General features: G+C 38.1%; 1 protein-coding gene across 2 annotated transcripts; it reads right to left on the reverse strand.

Annotated features, from left to right (window-relative positions):
- Positions 1-1,957: 1,957 nt before the first annotated feature.
- ACP1 (acid phosphatase 1) lies at positions 1,958-21,956 on the reverse strand. 2 transcript variants are annotated; one of them, XM_071441706.1, is made up of 6 exons: positions 21,830-21,956; positions 11,121-11,194; positions 10,736-10,849; positions 6,345-6,406; positions 4,005-4,110; positions 1,958-3,088 (listed from the first exon to the last, which is right to left on the reverse strand). In XM_071441706.1, the coding sequence occupies exons 1-6, from the start codon at positions 21,870-21,872 to the stop codon at positions 3,011-3,013; spliced, it is 477 nt and encodes a 158-aa protein (XP_071297807.1). In that variant the 5' UTR covers positions 21,873-21,956; the 3' UTR covers positions 1,958-3,010. The 2 variants fall into 2 exon arrangements, with proteins under 2 accessions (XP_071297807.1, XP_071297798.1); XM_071441697.1 differs by lacking the exon at positions 10,736-10,849 and adding an exon at positions 10,905-11,018.
- Between the last annotated feature and the right edge of the window lie 15 nt (positions 21,957-21,971).

Here is a 21,971-nt window from a genome sequence, read left to right on the forward strand (position 1 = left end):
GGGCCAGCCTACTACAATGAACCACTTTCATCTTAATACTGGCATTTATAGTTTCCATTCTATCCTCAGTTTGAACCACAAAATGTAAAACCAAAACCAAACACGACTCTCCCAACCCTGAGTATGACTGGAGCTGAGATTCTGGAAACTGAAACTTCAGAGCCTTCAGCATCCCACTCTTCAGAAGAAAACATGGCAGAAGTACAAAATCCCATCCTGGAACGGGGCTGTATTTAGCAGGGGAGAAGTACATATTTTTATTTGCTTTCAGTGATGACTACGCAGTGATGCTAAATTCCATGTCTCAGTGGATGCAATACATGCCTGCAGAAAACATGGCTGTTAAAGGAATCAACTTCTATGGGATTCACTAAAGCTGCTCATCTGCAGTAAACATGTGTGGAACTCTGTGCTTTGCTGTGGTTCCACTGACCAGACCACAGACTAATACTTAACACGGGAGTTTAAAATATTGAAGCTTTCTTTTTCTAGTAGGATACCCAAAATCTGGCTAAACAAAAACCTACTAGAAAATTTCCTTGTAAAAGGGAAATAGCAACTTATTAATTATTTAATCAATTAATATATATAAATTAATCCCCTAGAAGTTTTCTCTAGATTTAGCAGAAATCATCATGCTCTGACAGAAAACACACCTATACTAGACTATAGCAGACTTTTTTTTAGTCTTAACTTTACCACTTATAACAAGCTGTGGGGGCAGGGAGAAACAGGAGTCAGTTCTGTATTTCTTCATTCAAAATTACATTTTTCATGAGCGGTATTTTGGATGTGTGAGCACTTAGTCATCTGTATGATACATGATTTGTGTTTTAATCCTGTTTTCACTGTTTCTCCTTGAACCCAAATAATGGTTCTGTGCAACTGTCCTTCCTGAAGGCAATCCCTGTTCTGTATTCTGGGCTTCTACAAATTTATATAAAATACCATTGTGCACCTTCCCCTCCTCCATTAAAAAAACCCTACTAATTATAAAATAAATCAACCAGCTTTTTATTCCTTGTAGAGGTGGTGAATTAAGTCACTAGATTGCTTGCTGAAAGTCTATCTCAAGGCTGAAACTTTTAAAATGTGAACTGAATTTAACACGAGTTTCAACTAAGTATCACTTTACAGGAAGATTCCTAAGCCCAGTGAAGGTAAACAACCCTATCCTCTTATTTCCTTTGTTACCCCAGCAGCTCAAAGATAAAGATTTAAGACCTTTCAATCTTAGCCTTAATATGCAGGAAACTATGGGCTGAATTCCTACATTGCCATGAATGGGAAAGCACAAACCATCATGTTCTCAATCTTATGAATTATTTTACTTCCACTGGAATATTTGAAATGGTCATTCTGGCAGGGAATAACACTAGATTATGCCTAAATACTTCCACCTTTGAGCTTAATGCATCAAACCACATTTAGGATGTTTTGTCCCTAACTGCCCATCATTTTCACCCATTTACTTTGTCAAAACATTAATAAACAAATAAAAAATATTTTTTCCAGAGTCAGTACTTAATTGGATCTGAAATAGTGTATTACTCTTTGCCCCTGAAAAGTGAAACAGCTATTAGCTTCCAATTCCTAGCTTGTTTTTAGAAGTCAAAACTGATGGTAATGCAATAATGTGCAAAGATTCTGATTTCTGTATTTAAGTATTCCTTCTACCATCTGCCTTTTCTAAGCAAGTTATGAAGTTTTATGTCTGATTGAAATTTTAGCACAAAACAGAAATCTCATTTACACAAACACATCTATTCTACAGCAAAAGTCCCAAGAAACTTAATCCCCATTGTGAAGTCTGCAACAAACAGAGTGACACCAGGATTCCAACCTCCCCAAGAATAACATGATCTTCTGTTGAAATCCATCTCTCTCCCAAAAGGCTGAGCAGGTGACAAGTACGTAGACTACAAGTTTGGAAGGCAGCAAGAGACAAAAACAAGGCTAAATAAGAAAACAAATTTTATAGATCCAGTTTTACAGATAATGTGGTAATGCTAGCTCATACCAATGCTGAGAATATTCAAAACAGGAAAATCATCATGGTATCACTTATATTACTGATCTCAGTACATTTACATGTCTAAGGCAGACAGGAAGGGTGACACTCAGAAAAGCAGGCATAGACTTTTACAAAGCATTCAAATTTTGTTCAAGAGCAGAACTGTCTACTTACTGGCCCTCTGCTAACTTAGTATTTTATTACAGATGGACTGTCTTTACACTGAACTATACTCTCAAAGAACACTTTTGACAGGCCGTACATCCACCTGAGTAAATCTGGAAATACTGTCTGACCCTCATGTAGGAACTGGGATTACAGTAAATTTCTCATCCACTGTATTGCATGGCCTTGAGTATTTTACTCCTGTGAGATACAATACGTGATTTCACATTTCAGCTTTAAAGTAGGTATGTTTTCTCCTCAAGGTAAATGCTGTGTTACATGTGCTTGTGTCAGTGTGCTAGGAACTGACCAGAAGAATAAAGGAAGACTTAGCCAGTTCTATCAGGCAGCAGATCTTTTAGTCTAGCAGACTCCATGTGAAACAGCTTCCATCCAAAGGCTGCCTAATGATACTGGGATGACACACCTAAGTTACACATCAATTATCTCACAGACTACCATTGAAAGTTGACTGAAATCAACTCACTGAGGACAAAACCTCAGTTCAGTTAGCATTACATATAAAGAAGCAAGGTGTTACTTTTTCAGTGCTTGTGAGAAAGCACTTGAAGAGTTTACAGAAAAATTTATACTGAATTATATACTCTATAACTACATCGATGTGTGACAAAATGGTTGATCATGTAATCCAATTAAAACCTTTCTATATTATATTTTCATTAGATGACAGAACAGCTAAAATACAAAATTAAACTGAGTAAGTACTGAATGCAGAGGCATAATTTTACAATTTAAATACATCAATCAAGTAAACTTTACATATTTCAGAAGAAGCTAATTATTTTCTTTTAGAAATTATATGATGAAACATTAATGATACTTCTCCAAAAATGCTTTACAGCATCTAAGACATTGCTCGTAAACAGTTTCAAAGTCCTTTTCGCTCCCCTAGAAAAGAAAAGAGGAAAAAGACTTTAAGAATAACAATAGTGGCTGAAGAGCAAATACAAATTGCAGACTGGTTTTTCTGCTGTCAGTAATGGCAAACAAGAGACATTAGGAAAAAATAAAAACTGTGCAAATACTTGGTGATAGCTTTGGCATATTTCTCTCTAATTTGATCTCAGGTATTTCTACAGACAAACTCTGTGAATTTGTTTTCAATAGTTCTGCATGACTTTCCTTCATGTACTTCTTCCACTCACTCTTGAGTCTTTCAAGTCTTTTCCTTTTTTAGGTTCACACTAACCTGTCATGTTGAATTTCACAGCTTAATGAAGCACTGTGTGGAAACAAAATGCCCAAAACAAACCTCTTTTTGTTTTGAACCTGCTTTCCCACTAATACCATTTGCTTACCACTGTACCTTATTGTCTACTTCCTGGGTAATGGATAGCAATTTCTTATTCAGCTTTCCCCATGGTATCAAGATTTTATAGAACCCTACTGCATCTTCATCCACTTCTGTTTCCTAAACTGAAGAATATTAGTCTAATTGTTTGCTTTTGGCTGGCATTATCCAGCTCTTTTGACCACTTGTGTCAATGCCTATGTCTCTAACTTTCCTGATCATATCCTCTTTGTAACAAGGCTGATCAAACAGGGAATCACCCAATATTGAAAATATAGGTGCACTGCATTATTTTAATTTAAATAAATGTTATAAGCATAGTAACATTTTCCTTTCCTATTCCAGTAATACATGGTTTTCTTAAGTCACAAAAAAAAAAAAAACAAAACAACTTTACACTTCAATTTGTGTAACATCAGATTATGTATCATATGCCAACCGGGGGATCTGGGAAGATTATACTGCACACACACAATTTTTAATCAAGCCATCCAAAGAATTTCTTACACATACATAGTATGGATCTTCAATGATAAGCTGTTTCTGTGGATCATAAGTTCCAAGCAGCTCAATCTTGGCCTTGCAGTCCTTAACTTGGTTGCTTTTCCTGTTCAAATCTCTGTAGAAGAGAAAATAAAATTTTTCCTTGAATTTTCCTTGAGAATTTTGGCATCAATGTTCATGACCATTTCTAGATGACACAGGAAAACAATGTCTCTGGACTCCATCAGTCCTGTGGACTTTATGCTGCTCCTTGTTTTTGTTTTTCTTGTTATGTGGGGTCTTTTTTAATTGAATATGGAAGACATAAACTGAATTCAGAGCATAAATAAGCAGTCAGACACTTTACCCTAGCTTAAAAAAAAAAAAAACTTTTAAACAGTTTTAACTTTTTAAGTTCATCAAGTTCATTCTCAAATCGATGATTAGTACTTTCAACACTCACCTTTAGCTTGTACTGAACAAAAAACAATGGAAATTATCCAGGTATTTTTCCAGAAATATGAGTAAGACTCTCCTGTCTGCTCAAACCCACTGTTTTAGATTGCTATGCTCTAGTTCTTGTGAAATCCTACCACATCCAGTTAACAGAAAACGGTAAATCAGGGAGCTACAGCTGTTTTCCTTTTGATATACTGTAGCATTTTACCAACTTTCACATCCTCTTCCTTCTACATTGCTTCTCATTGATAAAACATTCTAGTTTTGAGATGGCATTTTCTCTATTTGCTTAAAAATGGCCATTTGTTATCCCAAAAATGATCATCTGTTATCTATACTTAAAATGGACCTCTCATCATCTTCAGATTAAAGGCAGCTCAGTACTATCATCTTCACAATGAACTCCCAAAACATACTAAATTATTTCAATATTACACATCTCCATACCAAATCATCATTTTACTTACTCACCATTACAAAAGGCAAAGAAATTCCTTGTGAATACTTAGTCATAACCATATCAGCTTTAAGAAATTAAAATTATTAATTCTGATTAAGAAATTACTTTCAGATAGTTTAGAAATAGCAGTGAGACCACAGTACTGGTTTTGCTTGAAGAAAAACCAGAAATCCTCTATCAACCTATGCTCGAATTTACAGATTTTTCAATAAATTCTCTAGCCTTCTATTATTAAAAAATGTCAGACCATCCTCTTAAAGGTTTTTGGCACACCACTTAATGAAGAGGAGAGGGTCAGATGGCTCTGGTACTGAAGAAAAGACACATCCCAAATCTTCTTTTTCTGACAGGCATTCCATCAACACCTGGAATCAGCTTGCCCTCTTAGAACTACAAATAAGCATTCCTAGGCAAAACAGTTGAACTCAGTGCAAGCTAAAGGCAAATCTTTAGCACAGCAGCAGCAATATCCCTGTTCTGGTATTTCTTCTGCTCTAGAGCTCATATCATATAAATTGTTAATTAAAATTCCTGTTTGAGAATTCAAGTGAAAATAGAAGGAAGCCTTGTCACGTCATTGCCTGAAACACTGCAATCAAGCCAAGTGTTACATACCCTTCATTCATGAAGGCTGTGGAGAGCTTATTCAAGACATTCTAGAAAATTCAACAAAATCACACTTACTTCAATTAAGTGGTGCTGCTTCTAGAAGACTTTATGTGCTACTAATAGGGTCTTTATTTAGGTTTTGTTGTTGGTTCTGGTGGTTTGGTTTGGGCCTTTTTAAACTAACTTGACAATAGCCCTTACAAGCACTTTGACACTCACAGTTTATTAAATTCAGCTCCTTAACTCCCAATATGTATGTAATTGAGTAGAAATTTTGCTAGTGATATCCAAAATTTTACACTAGGCAGCTACTTTACCAGATCTTTCTTAAGGACGCTTAGCTAGAGCACAGCTAACAATAAAACACGACTTCCCCAAGCTAACAACCTTGCTAATTTCAGAGTTCCCTCTCTTTTTCTACATAAAAAAAGTAAAAAAAAACCCCACATCATATTTAATCCTTCCAAGTTCCCAGTTTGTCTTTTAATTGCCATGCAATTAGAAAAACTGATCACTTCAATCAAGACAGTAAGTACATCCTCATTCTTAATTATACAGGCATCAGCTGTATATAGCACAAAGTAAGAAAATTTCCATGTCCTTCATCCTTGAGTGGCACGTATCACACAAATAAACCATTGAGTTCTGGCTCAATAAACTTATTAGAAGTGAAGAATCCATGCATTAGCACATCATTCACATACATGTAAAAAAAAAAAACCCCAAACAAAGAAACCCCAACATAAGCTAAGCAGTAAAATGTGACATCTGTGTTCAAAGTGACTTATGAGACATCACTACAAGTAATCCATATGAATTTGTTCCATTTCTTCATACATTACCTTAGATTGCTCTCATCCATACAAAGTATATGATCAAAGGTCTGGAAATCCTCTTTAGTAATCTAGAAGTAAAAATAGGTGCTTTAGCCTACAAACTGCATTTGATTAATGAAAGGGGAGAAAAAAGTGTTTTCAAATTCTGTAGCTATGATTTATTTAAAAAAGACACAGGTGGAAAGTATAGAACTGCACCTTTATGCAATTTTACAATAACTTACAACATTTTAAATATATTTTACCATGATTATGTATCCATTTCTGCAAACCTTCCACAAAACCACAAACCCAAGTCAGCTATTTAACCAACCTTTTCTTTTTCCTTTTACATTTCATGCATCAACTTAGAATATTATTAAAAACAACATTTCTAGTACTTTTCAACTACTAAAACTAAAGCAATTTCCAATTATGGGAGCCATACAATAAAACAGTTAAAAATAAAACAGAAAAACTATTTTCTTGATAGGACAACAAAAATGTAGGTAACCTGGAATCAATTGCAATACTTCCAATCTAGAAATCTGCCACTGCACAAGAACATATACCAAGTGAAACTTAAAGCTGAAGTATGGTAGCATGAGTTACAATCTCTTAAAAACAAATGCATCCACAGTATTTTAGACCATGAAAATTAAAAAAATTTGTAGTATGATGTGAAAATTCTGGGATCTATTGTACATCTTCTTACCATCATATTATCTGTTCTTTTTCTTTCTTGTAATTTACTGACTCCTAAACATGAGTATCAATTAAGAGATCTGAGTTCAAGTCATGTAGGCAAACACAGCAGATAAACCACTGACTTAAATACTAATGTCATCTTCTTGTTATAAGGATGGCTGGAGATGTTTGCCAGTTTTCATTTTATTTCAGTTTACATTTAAGCCTTAGTTTAGGGTAAAATCTTCCCAGACCATGGCCCCAGTGCTGGTATAAGATATCTGAACCAGGTGTCCATAATGAGGATGAAGAATATTAGAGTTCACTTTAGGACTCTTTCATGTATAGTCCTGTGTGAAGCATCATAACCAAAAAACTTGGGAAGGTTATTCAGAACAGGTTTTCTGGCACGCATCCCTACAAAGGAAGGGCTAGAGAAGTGAGTAAGCAAGGAAACAGCCAAAAGGCAAAACACAGTATCCCATAAGTCAGAGTTTTAACTTGTAAAAAATATTTATGTATTAAAAAAAAAACCGGTTTAGATGGAAAAACAGCCTTTTTTTTTTTTTTTGTGCAAACAGCAAATAGATACTGATTAAGCTCCCATAACAGGGAGCAAGAAAAGACAGAAATTATCATCAGAATAAAGCCATAAATGAAACATTACACACAAAGAGAACTGAAGAGGAAAGGTCAGGAATGAACATGAAAAGAAAGGGTTAATGATGAAAACTAATGCAGACTTGTTTATTTTCACTGTAAAAATATTTGCTGTATTCATGCAGTGCCTCTGACCTATGAAAATATTTTTGCAGTGGAAATAGCTCTGTTTTCCTGGCAAATCTAATCAGGACTTCTATGGGCTGCTTCTGATTGCTCTACACAAGCTGAACACTTGCCCCTGTGAAAATAAGAGGGCACTGATTTCTTTGTTGTATGGACAAATGGAAGAATAAACTAGGAACACTTGACAGTGTGACAGTTATTACCCTATGACCAGCACCAATACAGTGGCAAATGCAGCCCTAAAACCAAGGTTACCATTTGGCTTGTGCTTTTAAGCCATAACACAGAGTCAGTTAAAAAAAAATAAAAAAGCTTTAATTGAGCAAACTCCAGTGAACTGAAGGTACTCCTCAAAACTACTAAAACTAGTACTTTGGGGGATGAAATTGAGGATGTAAAAATTTAGATACATTTTGAGAAGTGTAGTGGAGAGTTCAAGTAGTCAACTTTGAATGAAACTACACAGATAACAATAACTTTGCATTTAAAAAATGCATATAACATTTATTAAATTATTAGTGAAACATTTCCCTTTATTAACAGAAGGGAAATCTCATTTTCTGTCTGAAACCCACAGAGAGGTAGTAATCTTCAAATTTACCCAGTTGTAAAACAGTATTTAATACAACCTTCTTCTAATCTCAATTTCATATTTAAGGCAAATGCATGGTATGAGTCATACCAAAATCAATTTTTGCCTCAGCATGAATAAAAGTGAAAATTATTAAAAACTTTCTGGTTTGTGCATGAAGAATAAGAGCTTACAGAATTTCATACAGCAACCTGCCATTAGCTAAAATGATAACAACTTTATTTTATATATAAATATATAATTTGTTTTTATACTTCACTTTTAACTTAGAATATCACTGTACATGATGGTAAGACATGACCAATTTAATATTCTCTTTTACATAAACCATTCTTGTAGTACTGAATTTTAAAAAAAAAGCTACAATCCATGATCATAATTACATAATTATGCAAAAATTACATGAGAGAAGGTGCCTTTCACTGGGTGGGTAACAATTTTCCAGAGGATTGAAGACTATAATTGTACAGTACTTTGAAGGCAACAGAAGATAAATCCCTACTCTCTATTTCTGCAGCTTCTGTTATTAAATCTTCCTTAATCTGTTCTGAAACAAGTGTCACACAAAATTCTATCCTTAAGTTTGTCTCTAAAAGCAAAGGAAATGCACTTCCACTTGTACTAACCTGAGCACTCTGAAAAGTCCTGTTCTACACTGTGAAATACTTCTTTTTTCAGAGGCACCACAAGACCATATCAGGTCTGAGAATCAGCAGAGACCAACTGACAGAAGTTTAGGAAAAAAAAAACCAAACGTGGAGCTACGTTGTTAATATCAGTGCAAAATAAACAGTTATCTGCAGTTCAGGGATTTGAAGATTTTCTTTACAACAGAAACTATGTGTACTGGAATGATTTGGACAAATTTTCATCCTGTTAAGTCTTTCATTTTATTGCCTCATTTTTTAATTTTCTCTTCCTGTATATGTAACATTTTAAGATCTTCTGACTGAAAAATCTCTTCATTTGCCAGAATGTACAAGCAAATGTCTTCATTAAAATGTTTTCATTCCTTCTCTGCCAAAGGAAGATATAAAGATTTGCTTCAAGACAGAGGATCAGCTTGTTTTGGGTCCTTTGTTTTAATTTAACTGCTCATAAACCACTCTAGGAATACCTAGAAGAACAGTTCTCAAGTTTCCAAGATATCTTCTAGGAAGACAAATATGTCACACTACTGTTATGACTGAAACACTGACTGAATAATTTCAGTACCATTTAGCTTGTATATTGACAAATAAGGATGCTTGTAAGAACTGATGAAGAGTAAATACGGATGTTGTAACAGGAAAAGATCACAACAGACTTTTGCAGTGATTATTCGAATTGTAAATTATTGAAAAATCTGAAATGGTGCTGTGCTTAATTCTGTTTCATATAAACAGAGATTAACATCAGGAGAGGTCAGCAGAGGGTAGTTGACTAATTGAGAGAATTTATTTTTGGAAGTCAAAAATCTAAACATGTAGTCTTTGAAAAGTGAAAAAAGTAAATATGACCTCAGTAAGGTCCAGAAAAATTCTGAAGGGAACAGAAATGTAAGATAATAACAAGACTACTTGATCTTTTTGTCAATATAAAAACTAGTGGCGTAAACTCAAACTAAGTAAAGGTCAAGCCCTAAAGGAATATCTTATATCCACAGAATAGTTAACTGAAGTAAATTATGTGCATTTATATGAGTGTCTGAATGATTTAAATAGATGCAGACACATTTACTTCCAATCTCTCTGGAATTCAGTATGGAAATACATGTTCTTCTGTTAATGAAAACAGATACAAGTTTAGGTAAAACTTAGAGGATTTCACTAAATGGCAAACCTGCCTTTGACTTAAGAATGCTTCAAGGGTATGCTTTCCTCTGAAGTTACCACCAACTGTGCTACTAATCTTGGGTTTGAGTGCTTTCATTCTAATTTAGCATTCCAGATATTTTTAAAAGATCTACATGCAAGCGCAGAAGCTTTCTGTGATGGATGAAGAGGTATTCTACTTCTTTTTGGACCTGCTAAATATACAATTCCTTGATGAAGGAGGCATCACAGATTACTACAGTAAGTCCAGTTTTAAAAACCATTTTAAAATGCTCAGAATACTAAACATTTGGAGGCAGGAGTCTTCTACAATGCAGAAACTGGTTCAATGCTTTCCAGTTATACTTCCAATGAACCTTAATAACAAAAATGTAATCAAGCTCAACTAGAAGAGTTAAATCACTCTGGAGTTCTTTAAAAAACTGCACGGAGTATTTATTTATTACTTGATGCTTAACCATGCACTGGTCAAATGACTTCTATGATTGCAATGGTTAGGACACGGGTATGAATAAGGAAGAAAATATACTCTCTTCTACCTGTCGTGCTTTATGTGCTGTCTCAATGCCATGATTTCTTAGACAACTTAAAGCCCTTGAATCTGGGAAGCGCCCCACGTTCCAGTCTGAAACAGCGGCACTGTCTGTCCTCCACTGTAACAACAGAACAAATACATAGACAGATTTAAAGAAAATTAAGGTACAGTACCTGCCTGGCAATATGACTCATGGGAATGCCATGCTTCTTCATGCAATTCTGTCCTCGATAGTCAGGAGGGCTTCCTATTTCATACGTAGATGTCGCTGCACTGTCTATCCTCCACTACAGAAAAACAAATTCATATTTTTATGTTTCTTTCCTTACTGCTTATATTCTGACTGGCTATGAGACAGTTATTTCTTGGAATAGAAAGCAATAGCTTACCTTATTTTCAAGCTTCTCATCAGTCACAAGTTTTCTGAAAACTGCTTCAGCTATTGGAGAGCGACAGATGTTTCCTATGGAAACAAGAGATTGAAGTGAATTTTCAGACTATTGAAAACAAAAACCAGTAATTGTGTGGATTTTTCTGCCCAGATCAGATTAAAGATTTTTATGTACTCAGAATGCAATTTATGTATATGAGAACCCCAAGCCCTGCACCTGGGTTGGGGCGATCTCCAGTATCAGTACAGACTGTGGCTTGAAGGGATTGAGAGGAGCATGGTAGAGGACTTGGGAACACTGGTGGGTGAAAAGCTGGATATGAGCCAGCAGAGTGCACCTGCAGCCCAGAAAGCCAATCATATCCTTGGCTGTATCACAAGCAGCATGGCCAGCAGGTTGAAGGAGGGGATTCTGCCCCCTCTACTCAGCTGCCATGAGACCCCACCTGGACTAATGCATCCAGTTCTGGGGCACCCAGCACAAGGACATGGAGCTCTTGGAGTGGGTCCAAAGGAGGGCCACAAAGATGATCTGAGGGCTGAGCACCTCTGAGTGAGAACTGAGGATGTGCAGTCTGAAGAAAAGGATTGAGGAGATCAGATCTTACTGCAACCTTTCTATACATAAAGGGGGCTGTAGTGATAGAACAAGGGACAATGGTTTTAAAAAGAAATTGAAAACAAGAATTAACAAGATTTTTTTTTTTTTTTTTTTTCTTTTTTTACAGTGAGGGTGGTGAGACATTGGAACAGGCTGCCTAGAGATACTGTGTGCTCCATCCCTGGAAATGTTCAAGACCAGGCTGGATGGGGCTTTGACCAACCTGGTCTAGTGGAAGGCATCTCTGCTGCAAGAAGACATTGCCACCAGATGAGATGACCTAGCTGATGGTCCCCTACCACCCAAATCATTCTAGGATTCTGTACTATCCACTGGTCTCTTAAGCAAGTCCAAAACACAGCCACCACCATTGTAAAAATGTAGTGAAATGGCTGAACAACCTGTAGTAAAAACACTCTTGTTAACTGAATTCAAGTCACTACAGGTCAAACTGAGCCCTCATCAAGAGCAGCATCCAGAAACCAAGTCTAACCTCCAAAAATTGAATTCAAGTACACAAGCTCTAAAAACATAATGGGAAAAAGAAATTCTGAACTTTTTTTGCCCAAAATACAGAGGATTAGGAATAAAACTAGTACATGGCAAAGCTTAAATGATGTCAACCAGCCAACAAACAGTTAAGGTATTTATTCAAATACATAAACAATCTTCCCTTCCAATGGCCTCCAATTGCCCTAGCCACTTGATCTGACCTTATTTTCAAAAAGAACCTATTTCAACAATGAATTACAATTCCATTAAAAACTAAAAATAATGGATCTGCAGTATATTTGTTCTGAAACTGTAACTACAACTGTAACAATCTATGTCAGAGATCTTAAAAATGCATGCAGAAATTTATATTTGAAAAGAATGAAGTCTCAACAAAAAGAAAAAGCCTTTTCAACTATTACTTTAGTTCTTTCTACCTTTTCATCCTCAGAAATTTTCAGTAACTAGATGGGATATTCATAATATTTGATTTGTCATGCAGATTGCAGTAACTCATACACACAAATCTTCTGTTCCCATCAGACATAATTTGTAACTTTACTCATCTCTGATTTTTGAGCAGATTAAGTATAAAATATCAGAAATGGCAAAACCCATCTCTGTACCCTTAAATTAATCACTCTCCTACTACTGATTACATTCTTTCCAAATCTCAAACTATAAAAAGAAAAAAAATGCCAATGAACAAAGCTAAATTTCCATCAGCAAAAAGAAATTTTTCCATGAGGCATTTAATCTCATTTTTAAACAAAACACCAAGGTAGATACTTCATTGCTAGAGAGAAGCTGCTATGACCTGGGCATTTAGTAACTGCTGTCACACATCAACTAAAAAAATCACAAAGAGGGAAGTGAAGATCTGAAGCAACACAAATTGACTGTCAAAGATTTAGAGAACATCAAATCAACTAAATGGCAAAAGGAACAGGCTAACCACTGAAAAACTGATCTTGCCAAAACATTAAGTGAGTTCTGATGTCATCAGATCTTCTTCCAGGAGAAAACACACTAATTCCATTGTTTGAATTAGTTTATTTCACACACAGAAATGAAATCAGTCTTGGAAGAAAAATAAAACAGGAAAATTTTGGGGCTCCCTAGGTGGTTAAGTGAGAAAATAAGTTAGTACTACTAATTAAATAAATGCTTAAAATATGGTAATAAAGTAAAAAAATAATCTCAGTTTTTGAGTGAGTTAAAACAGTACAATTTCAAAACATGGTAACACACAGCACAAGGCAGAAAATAACCTTCATATCAATGAACTCAATTCTTTGATATTGCAAGCCTATACAGCATCACTCCTCTTACAAACACATCAAGCTCCATTTTAAAAAGCATCATCTATCTTAAAAGGCTATTCCAGATACTAATTTCCTGTGGTAGCATAAGACCTTCCCGTTTCAACTTAGTATTTATTCCTGGAAGTCTCTGCTCATCTGATCTTGGTTAACATCAGTCTGCCTTTCCTTCAACAGATACAGAACCCTTGCCAAGCTGTGCTAAACTAAACAAACCAAGCTCTCAATCTCTTCATGAAATTAACTGACCTTATCTCTTCACTCCAGTTAAGTCAAATCTGCACTTCTAATTTAAATTTACTTTTCTTGAATACTGACAAACAAAACGACAGACTACACTACAGGAAAAGTTTGTTCATGTTTGTTTTTTAAATTGAAAAAAAGTCTGTAATAGGTACATAGTGTTTTTAAAAACAACCTGAGAACATCTACCATCACCTTTGACTCATTCACGAGTATCAAATTTATGATTATAGCCCCCTACTCCAAACTTGTCCATTCCCTCTCTTTCTTTGTTACTTCAAATAGGTGACCTTTAAGCCTTTTCTCTAAACTATTACATTCTGCCTTCCATTACCCCAGCTGTGGAGGCCATCCATTTCTTTCTGAACAAAATTTTTTCTCTATATAATGATCCCACACAATTGCACATGAATGGTAACCTTCATTACCACACTCAACATATCAGTAAAAAACAATGATTAATATTCTGGAACCTAGTAATTAATTAACTAGCTCCCAAAATTTCAAAATGGTAGTTTTGAAATAAATCCCTCATGGCTTTTTCCATTAGTTTAGCCTTCTGCTCACATGGACTGAACTTGTTCCAAATTTTCACTCTTCTACAGCTTGCTCACTTCTTAAAATAAATGCCATAAATATAATCTTTAATGATAAAATGCCATAATGAACAGCACCATGATCACCCATGATTCAACATATTAACTACCACGTCTAGTAGTACCTAGAAACTTCAGCTGGATCATTTTTGAAACCAATATTTAACCCAGTTTGTGACTTAAAAATTCACGTCTTCCCTGATGACACACTCCAGATATTAGCAGAGGTATTAACACTGTTAGGGAACTCCAAGCAGCATTTAAATCTATTTTTGGGAACTATGGACAGAATCACAGAACTGACTTAAAAGGAGGTCTTTTCCCCAGATACACTGCAATATTATTTTAATCTTAAACAGATTTACCCATGCTACTCCTTGCAACTGTTATCACTCATCTCAAGACTGATGTAAAGCTCTATCTTATCCCACTAACATATGCAAACTTAATTCTTGTTTTCCAGTCACTTTCATCACTAATTGCTATCTATTTCAGATGCAGTTGTACATCCCACATTGGTCTTTCCAGGCTGTGCATCCTCACAGATGTACAGTATTTCCTAAGTTACGGACTGACATTCTCCATTAGGAGAAAGGAGAAATTTCACAAAAAAAATCACAGGGCAATTAACTTCCTCCTTGGACTTGAACCATTCTTCTCCGTAAATGTTACCTATATATTATCTTCACTACCTATCCTCCTCTAGTGTTCCTTTGTTTATTGTATTTCCAACTGATCTGATCATGCTGGCTTTATGTAGAAGGCAGCAGTATTCAAGTTCTCAAAATCTCCACTTTCTCCCTCCATTTTTTTGCATATCAAGTTCTTTAAGCTGTAGTGACATTTTTAATCATAGAAAGCTAGTGCCCAAGGTAGCTAGAGTCCACCTACTGAAATTAATCCTACGAACATCTCCAAATACAATGATTTAAGGACAAGAGATTTCAATCACAGAATCAGTACTGGAACCATCCATCAATCACTTTTAAGAAGTCATGCTTTCACATCCATTTTCTAAGCACAAGGCTTCCAGTGACAGTGATCTAAGCCAACACCTAATTTTTTCAGTTCTTACTCCTGTCTCTGCACTAATCTTTGACCCACTCCCAGACAGAAATAGAAGCTCTGCTTCTACTGGCAGGAGAGAGAACTTGAATCAATTTAATGCTCAGTTCCATTGCCCATCTCTGAGTATGTTGATCCAATCACTTCGTTTCTAATGTGGTTTCGTATCTTAATTATTCCTTATTCAGCTCCCTACTTCTTTTGGAGCTTCCCCAAATGCAAACAAATGCTTTTCTCTTGTTCCTTTCTTTTGCTGTCTGCTGTTAGTAACAAAAGTTTTATTACTTTTCATCCTCTCACACGCAAAAACCTGATTTTTATTCTACTTAGGTTTCCATGAATGGTTACTTAATCAAAGTGACTGGAAGAATGCTTCCCATCATTTGCACCACTCATCAGGTCCCCTTCACAAGTGTTTAAAACTGACTGGTCACTTTATTATGTTCTGTAGTTAAATTCCTGTCAGAACTTCATCACAAGTCCTAGTTCTTTCCATCTTGTCACACTCAGCATTCAATTACTTTTGTGAGGAACCATTCAAGGCACAGATTTCAGTTCAGATTCTCTGGTTTTTGCATTCATGTGCATGTATGTGTGTGTGTCTCAAAAAACTTTCCTTGCAGTGAGAATATTTATCCTGAATTATTCAACTGCTGCTTTTCTAATAAACCTAAAAATTCATCAGGAAAACACAAGTTTTCAACACATAAGCACCTAGTTATAACAATCAGACCCTTAACACATTTTAAGCATAGATCCTATTTTTCAATTCCAGGATTACTTTTACAACCATGCTTTTAACTTTTTAACACTTCTGCATCATTTTGAAACACAGATTAAATAAGACACTGTATTCTTACAGCTATATTACCAATACCACATAGAAGAAAGATCATTTTCCTTACATTTGTCTAACATTCTCTTTATTAAAAAGACATTCTTTTTGTCAACCTGCCAAGAATCCTCATTACAGCAACTGTTTTTCATGACTTCTTCAATGTCTTACCCAACCTACTGCTTTTCCATTCTGCAGCTATAAATAGCATTTTGTCCCATGAAACCTAATATTTGGCTGTATCTAAAGGCATACAATGAATTGTGACACCTGAACCAGGAAACTCAAATCTCTCTGTGACTGTCATCTAATGTCCTCATAACCACTAAGTTAGCTGCCATTTCAAAATGATTTTATGCAGTCTAGATGCCCAGGGACAGCAGTCATACTCGGTGATTCACAACAAGCATTAATCATCTGAAGATGTAGCCAAACCCACTTTGCTCAACAGTACACCCATCTTACAACTGCTCCTCCATGTCTGAAGGAGATCAGAAAGCCAGTGCCTGGTCTAAGATGCCCACTCAGCTTGTTGTGTTATAGTGGAGAAATCATCAGAGAGAAAGAGGCAGACTTATATAACACAGCATCATATTAAGCCCATTTCTGGAGCTCAACTATCAATTACATGAGCCATGTAAGTGTAAAATGAGCAAACTGCATCTTGATTCACCTCCACTTTTAATTCTTTCTTTGCTTAAATGAAAAAAATATCTTCTGGTGCCTTTTCATATGCTGTAATTACATATGTTGCTGGGTATTTCAATTATTTCTCAGTGATGAGGAACCCTTATCATTTTATGTGGTTATGCACATTAACTAGATTGTATTTTGTTGTGTAATGATATCTGGTTATTTCATTACAAACAAAGAACACAATCAATACATATTTAAATAATAGGCTTCTTTCAAAACATTGTAGAAAGAAAATGTAGTTTTTCATTAAGAAGTGTCCTTTCTGGAATCCACTCTCACTAGATGTGGCAAACTTTAGAATGAATGTACTGCATTAACCAACACTACAGTTAAATGCAGTTCTAGAAATCTGTTTAGTACTCTTTTCAGCAATAATCTCAGCTATTATTCCTAGTAAAATTTAGAAGGAAAAAGTATCACTCTTGAAAAATAACCAAAAAAAATTAAGCAATCTTAAAGCAGGAACAAGAAACAAGTTGCCTACAAAATTTAACTGAGAAGAGTGTATTTCACTGGGAAAAAAAAACCCAAAAAAGAAGTGCTTATCATGTCAATTAGCCTTCCACACTGCATATCACCAAGGTTTTTTTTCATAACCCAATAACACAGAAGAGGAAATGTCAAAGCTATTTACAACATTTGATTAAGACAATCCATCCTATTAACGTTGGTACTGATTGGTACTTGTGCACCCTTTCCTCAGGCCTAATAATTAATTAATATAAACTATTATGTTACACTAAAAAGAGCTCCTGAATTGGAACCTTGTTACAGCGCAAGTCACCACTGTGGGTTTACACAACCACACGTATGAACTGTTTCACAAAATCATAGAATAGTTTAGTTTGAAAAAGACCCTGAACATCACATGTGACTGTTAACCCAGCACTGCCAAGTAGCCCAATAACTCATGTTCTTAAGCACCATGTCTATGTGTCTCTTAAATACCCATGCAGCCTCAACTATTTCCCTTGGCAACCCCGTTGTGATGAAATTTTTCCTAATACCCAATTTAAACCTTCCCTTAAACTTAGGGCCATTTCCTCTCCTCTTGTCTCTGTTACCTTATTTCAGGTATTGTACAGAGTGGTAAGGTCTCTCCTAAACCTACTTCTCTCAAGACTAAACTGCCCCAGCTCCCATAGCTGCCCTTCAAGACTTGTGCTCCAGACCCTTCACCAGCTTTGCTGCTCTTCTCTGGACACACTCCAGCACTTCAATGTCCTTCTTGACTGAAGGGCTCAGAACTGGACACAGCACTTGAGATGCAGCCTCACCAATGCTGAGTATAGGGGCATGATCCCTGCCCTGCTCCTGCTGGCCACACTATTGGGGCCAGGATGCCACTGGCCTTCTTGGCCACCTGGGCACACTCTGGCTCATGTTCAGCTGTGGTCAACCAGCACCCCCAGCTCCTTTTCCACAGGGCAGCTTTCCAGACACTCTGCCCCCAGCCTGCAGCACTGCAGGGTGATCCAAGGGCAGGACCCAGCACTCAGTCTGGTTGAACCTCATATGGTTGGATTTGACCCAGCCTGTAAAGCTCACTCTGCAGAGCCTTTCTACTCTCCAGCAGATCAACACTCCCATCCAACCTGGTGTTGTCTGTGAACTGACTACAGCAGCCCTCAATCCCCTTGTCCAGAGTACTGATTAAGGTATTAAACAGGACTGATCCCAGCACTGAGCCCTGGGGAACCACTACTCATGACCAGCTGTCAGCTGGGTGTAAATCCATTCACCACTACTTTGGGCCCACACAGCCAGTTTTTTACCCAGGAAACAGTGCACCCATCCAAGCCCTAAGTAGCCAGTTTTTCCAGGAGAATGCTGAAATGGTGTTAAAGGTTATAGTCAAGTCCAGGTAGACAACCTGCCTCTTTTTCTCATCCACAAGGCAGGTCACCTGGTCATAGAAGATCAGGTCATTCAAGCCTTTCCTAAACCCATCCTGGTTGGGCCTGATGCCCTGGTTGTCCTGTGCCACATGATGGCACTCACGATCATCTGCTCTATGACCTTCCCTGGCACCAACATCAGGCTGGCAGGCCTGCAGTTCCCCAGGTCATTCTCTCAAATCCTCTTGTAGATGAGTGTCACATTTGCCAACCTCCAGTCAACCACAACCTCCCCAGCTGACCAGGACTGATGGTAAATGATTGAAAGTGGCTCAGTGAGCACTTCCAAAAGCTCCCTCAGTGCAGGAAACATGGCTGGAAAGCAGCCTGGCAGGAAAGGCCTGGAGGTGCTGGCTGACACCCAGCTGACAGCAGTGTGCCCATGGGGCCAAGCAGGCCAGTGACATCCTGGCCTGTATCAGCAATAGTGTGGCCAGCAGGACCAGAGACTGACCAGTGATTGTCCCCCTGTGCTCGGTGAGTCCACACCTCAAACCTTACCTTCAGCTCTAGCCCCTCACTACAGGACACTGAGGAGCTGCAGTGTGTCCAGAGAAGGGCACCAAGGCTGGTGAAGGGTCTGGAACACAAGTCCTGTGAGAAAAGCTGAGGGAGGTGGGGTTGTTTAGGCTGGAGGAAAGGAGGCTCCGGGAGACCTTCCTGCCCTCTACAATACCTGAAAGGAGACTGGAGACAGGTAGGAGTTGGTCTGTTCCCAGGCCACTCGTAATAAAGAAGAGGAAACAGACTCAAACTGCACCAGGGGAGGTTCAGGTTGGACAGCAGGAGGAAATTTTTCACTAAAAGGGGGGTAAATAATTGAAAGGAGCTGCCCAGCAGGGTGAGAGAGTCCCTGAAGAGCTCAAGAACCAACTGGATGTGGCACTTAGTGCTGTGGTTTACTTGACAGATTGGGGTTTGGTCAAAGGTTGGGCTTGATGACCTTGGAAGTCTTTTCCAAGCTTAGTGAATCTGTGATTCTATTCTGTGAATCTGTGATACTACTCCCCATCCCTGTTTCAAGCTCAGGGAGCTGGTATACAGAGACTAACTGGTCTGAGTGTTCAAGACTGAGGCAAAGAAGGCATTAAACACCTCAGCCTTTTCCTCATCCTTTGTCACTGTTTCCTCCTGCATCCAATAAAGATGGAGATTCTACTTAGCCCTCCTTTAGCTGCTGATGAATTTATAGAAACATTTTCTTTTGTCTTTTATGGCAGTAAACACTAAGTTCTAGCTGGGTTTTGGACCTTCTAATTTTAATCCCTGCATAACTTCATGGCATCCTTTAGTCCTCCTGAGTTGCCTGTCCCTTCTTCCAAAGCTCTTTGCTTCCTTCAGTTCCAGCCAGAACTCCCTGTTTAGCCAGACCAGTCTCCTTCCCCACTGGTTCACCCTTCAGCACACAGGGATGGTGATTACCACTGTCCTTAGAACATCATGTTTGGGAAGGAGGATTCCTATTAATTAAGATTTTTTTATACAAAAACATCTGTATAGACCACTAGCTTCTAAACACACACCAACTGATAATCCCTAACTAAAGGATGTTTTCTCTGGATTATTATTAGGGGTTCATTTTACTCAAAGGTAAACATCAGAACATATTTCAGAAAACTAAACTCTTATTTTGCTATTCAACTAATCTGCACGTCTCCTGTTACAACAACAAAAAAAAGCAGATAGCAAAAAGCCCAAACATTAACTAACGGTTTTGCAACAAACCTGGCAAATGGCCAGGGGTTCACAGCACAGAGGTAAGATTATATGGGCTAGGAAACAGATCATGTTAACAGCCCTCCTAGAGCAGAGCAGAGAGCCATCCAGCTTGTTATGCCCTGAAGAAAGCAGAAGTTTAGAGAAAGCATGTACAAAATGGGGGATGGCTCTGTAATCTGTGTAGTCAGGTTAGCTATTTGCTAGTTGTGATTATCGTGTTTACCAGTAATTGATTGTCCTAAACTCCAGAAAAGCATTCAGGTGATTTCTGATCCCATCTACACTTCTGTTTCCTGGGACTCTGCATGATAAGATTTACAACTTAACCATACAAAATATCAGTAAAATAAAGTTTCCTATTTCTTCATTTTGGTAGCCTTTCAAAAAAGTCTTATTCTTTTCATTCATTCTCATACCAGATCAAGAATTTCATTGTTAGATCATAAAAGATCAGCCTCCATTAAGTTCTTTTTTTTAACTTAAAGTCCTACACTTCTTTCCCTCTTTTTACAGCAGCTCTTACATTAATCTCAGTGGTTCTTGTTGTGGTTTTCTCTCCCTTTCCCACATCAGGTGCTCCCAACAGCAAGCCTGGGGGCAGGTTCCCCATCCCCATCCCGCTGTTCCCAAAGCCAAGTGCTGCAGAACCCATCTCAGGAAGCAGTTTAAAGCCACTTCTCCGTGCTGCCCCAAGCAGCAGCCTTAGGTCAGAGCTGGTTTACGCCTATTTCAGTGTTGCGCTTTCCCACGCACAAGCTTCACATTTGTCAACACTGCATTTCGCTTCCTTTAATACTTCCTACTGATTTCACAGAATCACAGAACTATCAGGGTTGGAAGGGACCTCTGGACATTATCTAGTCCGGGGCCCCTGTCGAGGCAGGGTGGCCTAGAGCAGGTCACACAGGAACGCGTCCAGGGGGCTTTGGAGCGTCTCCAGAGACCGAGACTCCACCAGCCCCGGGCAACCTGTTCCAGTGCTCTGCCACCCCCAACGCTAAGCCCTTCCTCGTGGTTCCTATCACAAAAAGGGCGCGGGTGTGTTCCGCCTTCTGTCTCCCTTCCCGGCGACTACTCCGGCCCTCCCGACACGGCAAAGCCGCGGAACCGTCCGAGGGCGGGTGCCGCACTTCCCCCGGCCCCGGCCCTCGCCCCACCGCGCCCCCTCCCCACACAGAGGGTGCCCCGGGCCGAGGAGCGGCGGGCGCGGACCGGGAGCGGCCGTCCCTGCCCCGCTCACCCAGGCACACGAACAGCACCGACTTCGACTCCCCCGCCGCCATCTTCGCTCAGAGGACCTCACGGCTGTCGCACCGCCCGCGCCTCGCTTTACGGCACCGGCAGTTATAGGCGGCTGTGGGACTTGCCTGTTTTGAGGGGGG

Source organism: Agelaius tricolor, unplaced genomic scaffold (genome assembly GCF_023055355.1).
Source record: "Agelaius tricolor isolate 1412-34295 unplaced genomic scaffold, bAgeTri1.0.p SCAF_1, whole genome shotgun sequence".
Lineage (NCBI taxonomy): Eukaryota > Metazoa > Chordata > Aves > Passeriformes > Icteridae > Agelaius > Agelaius tricolor.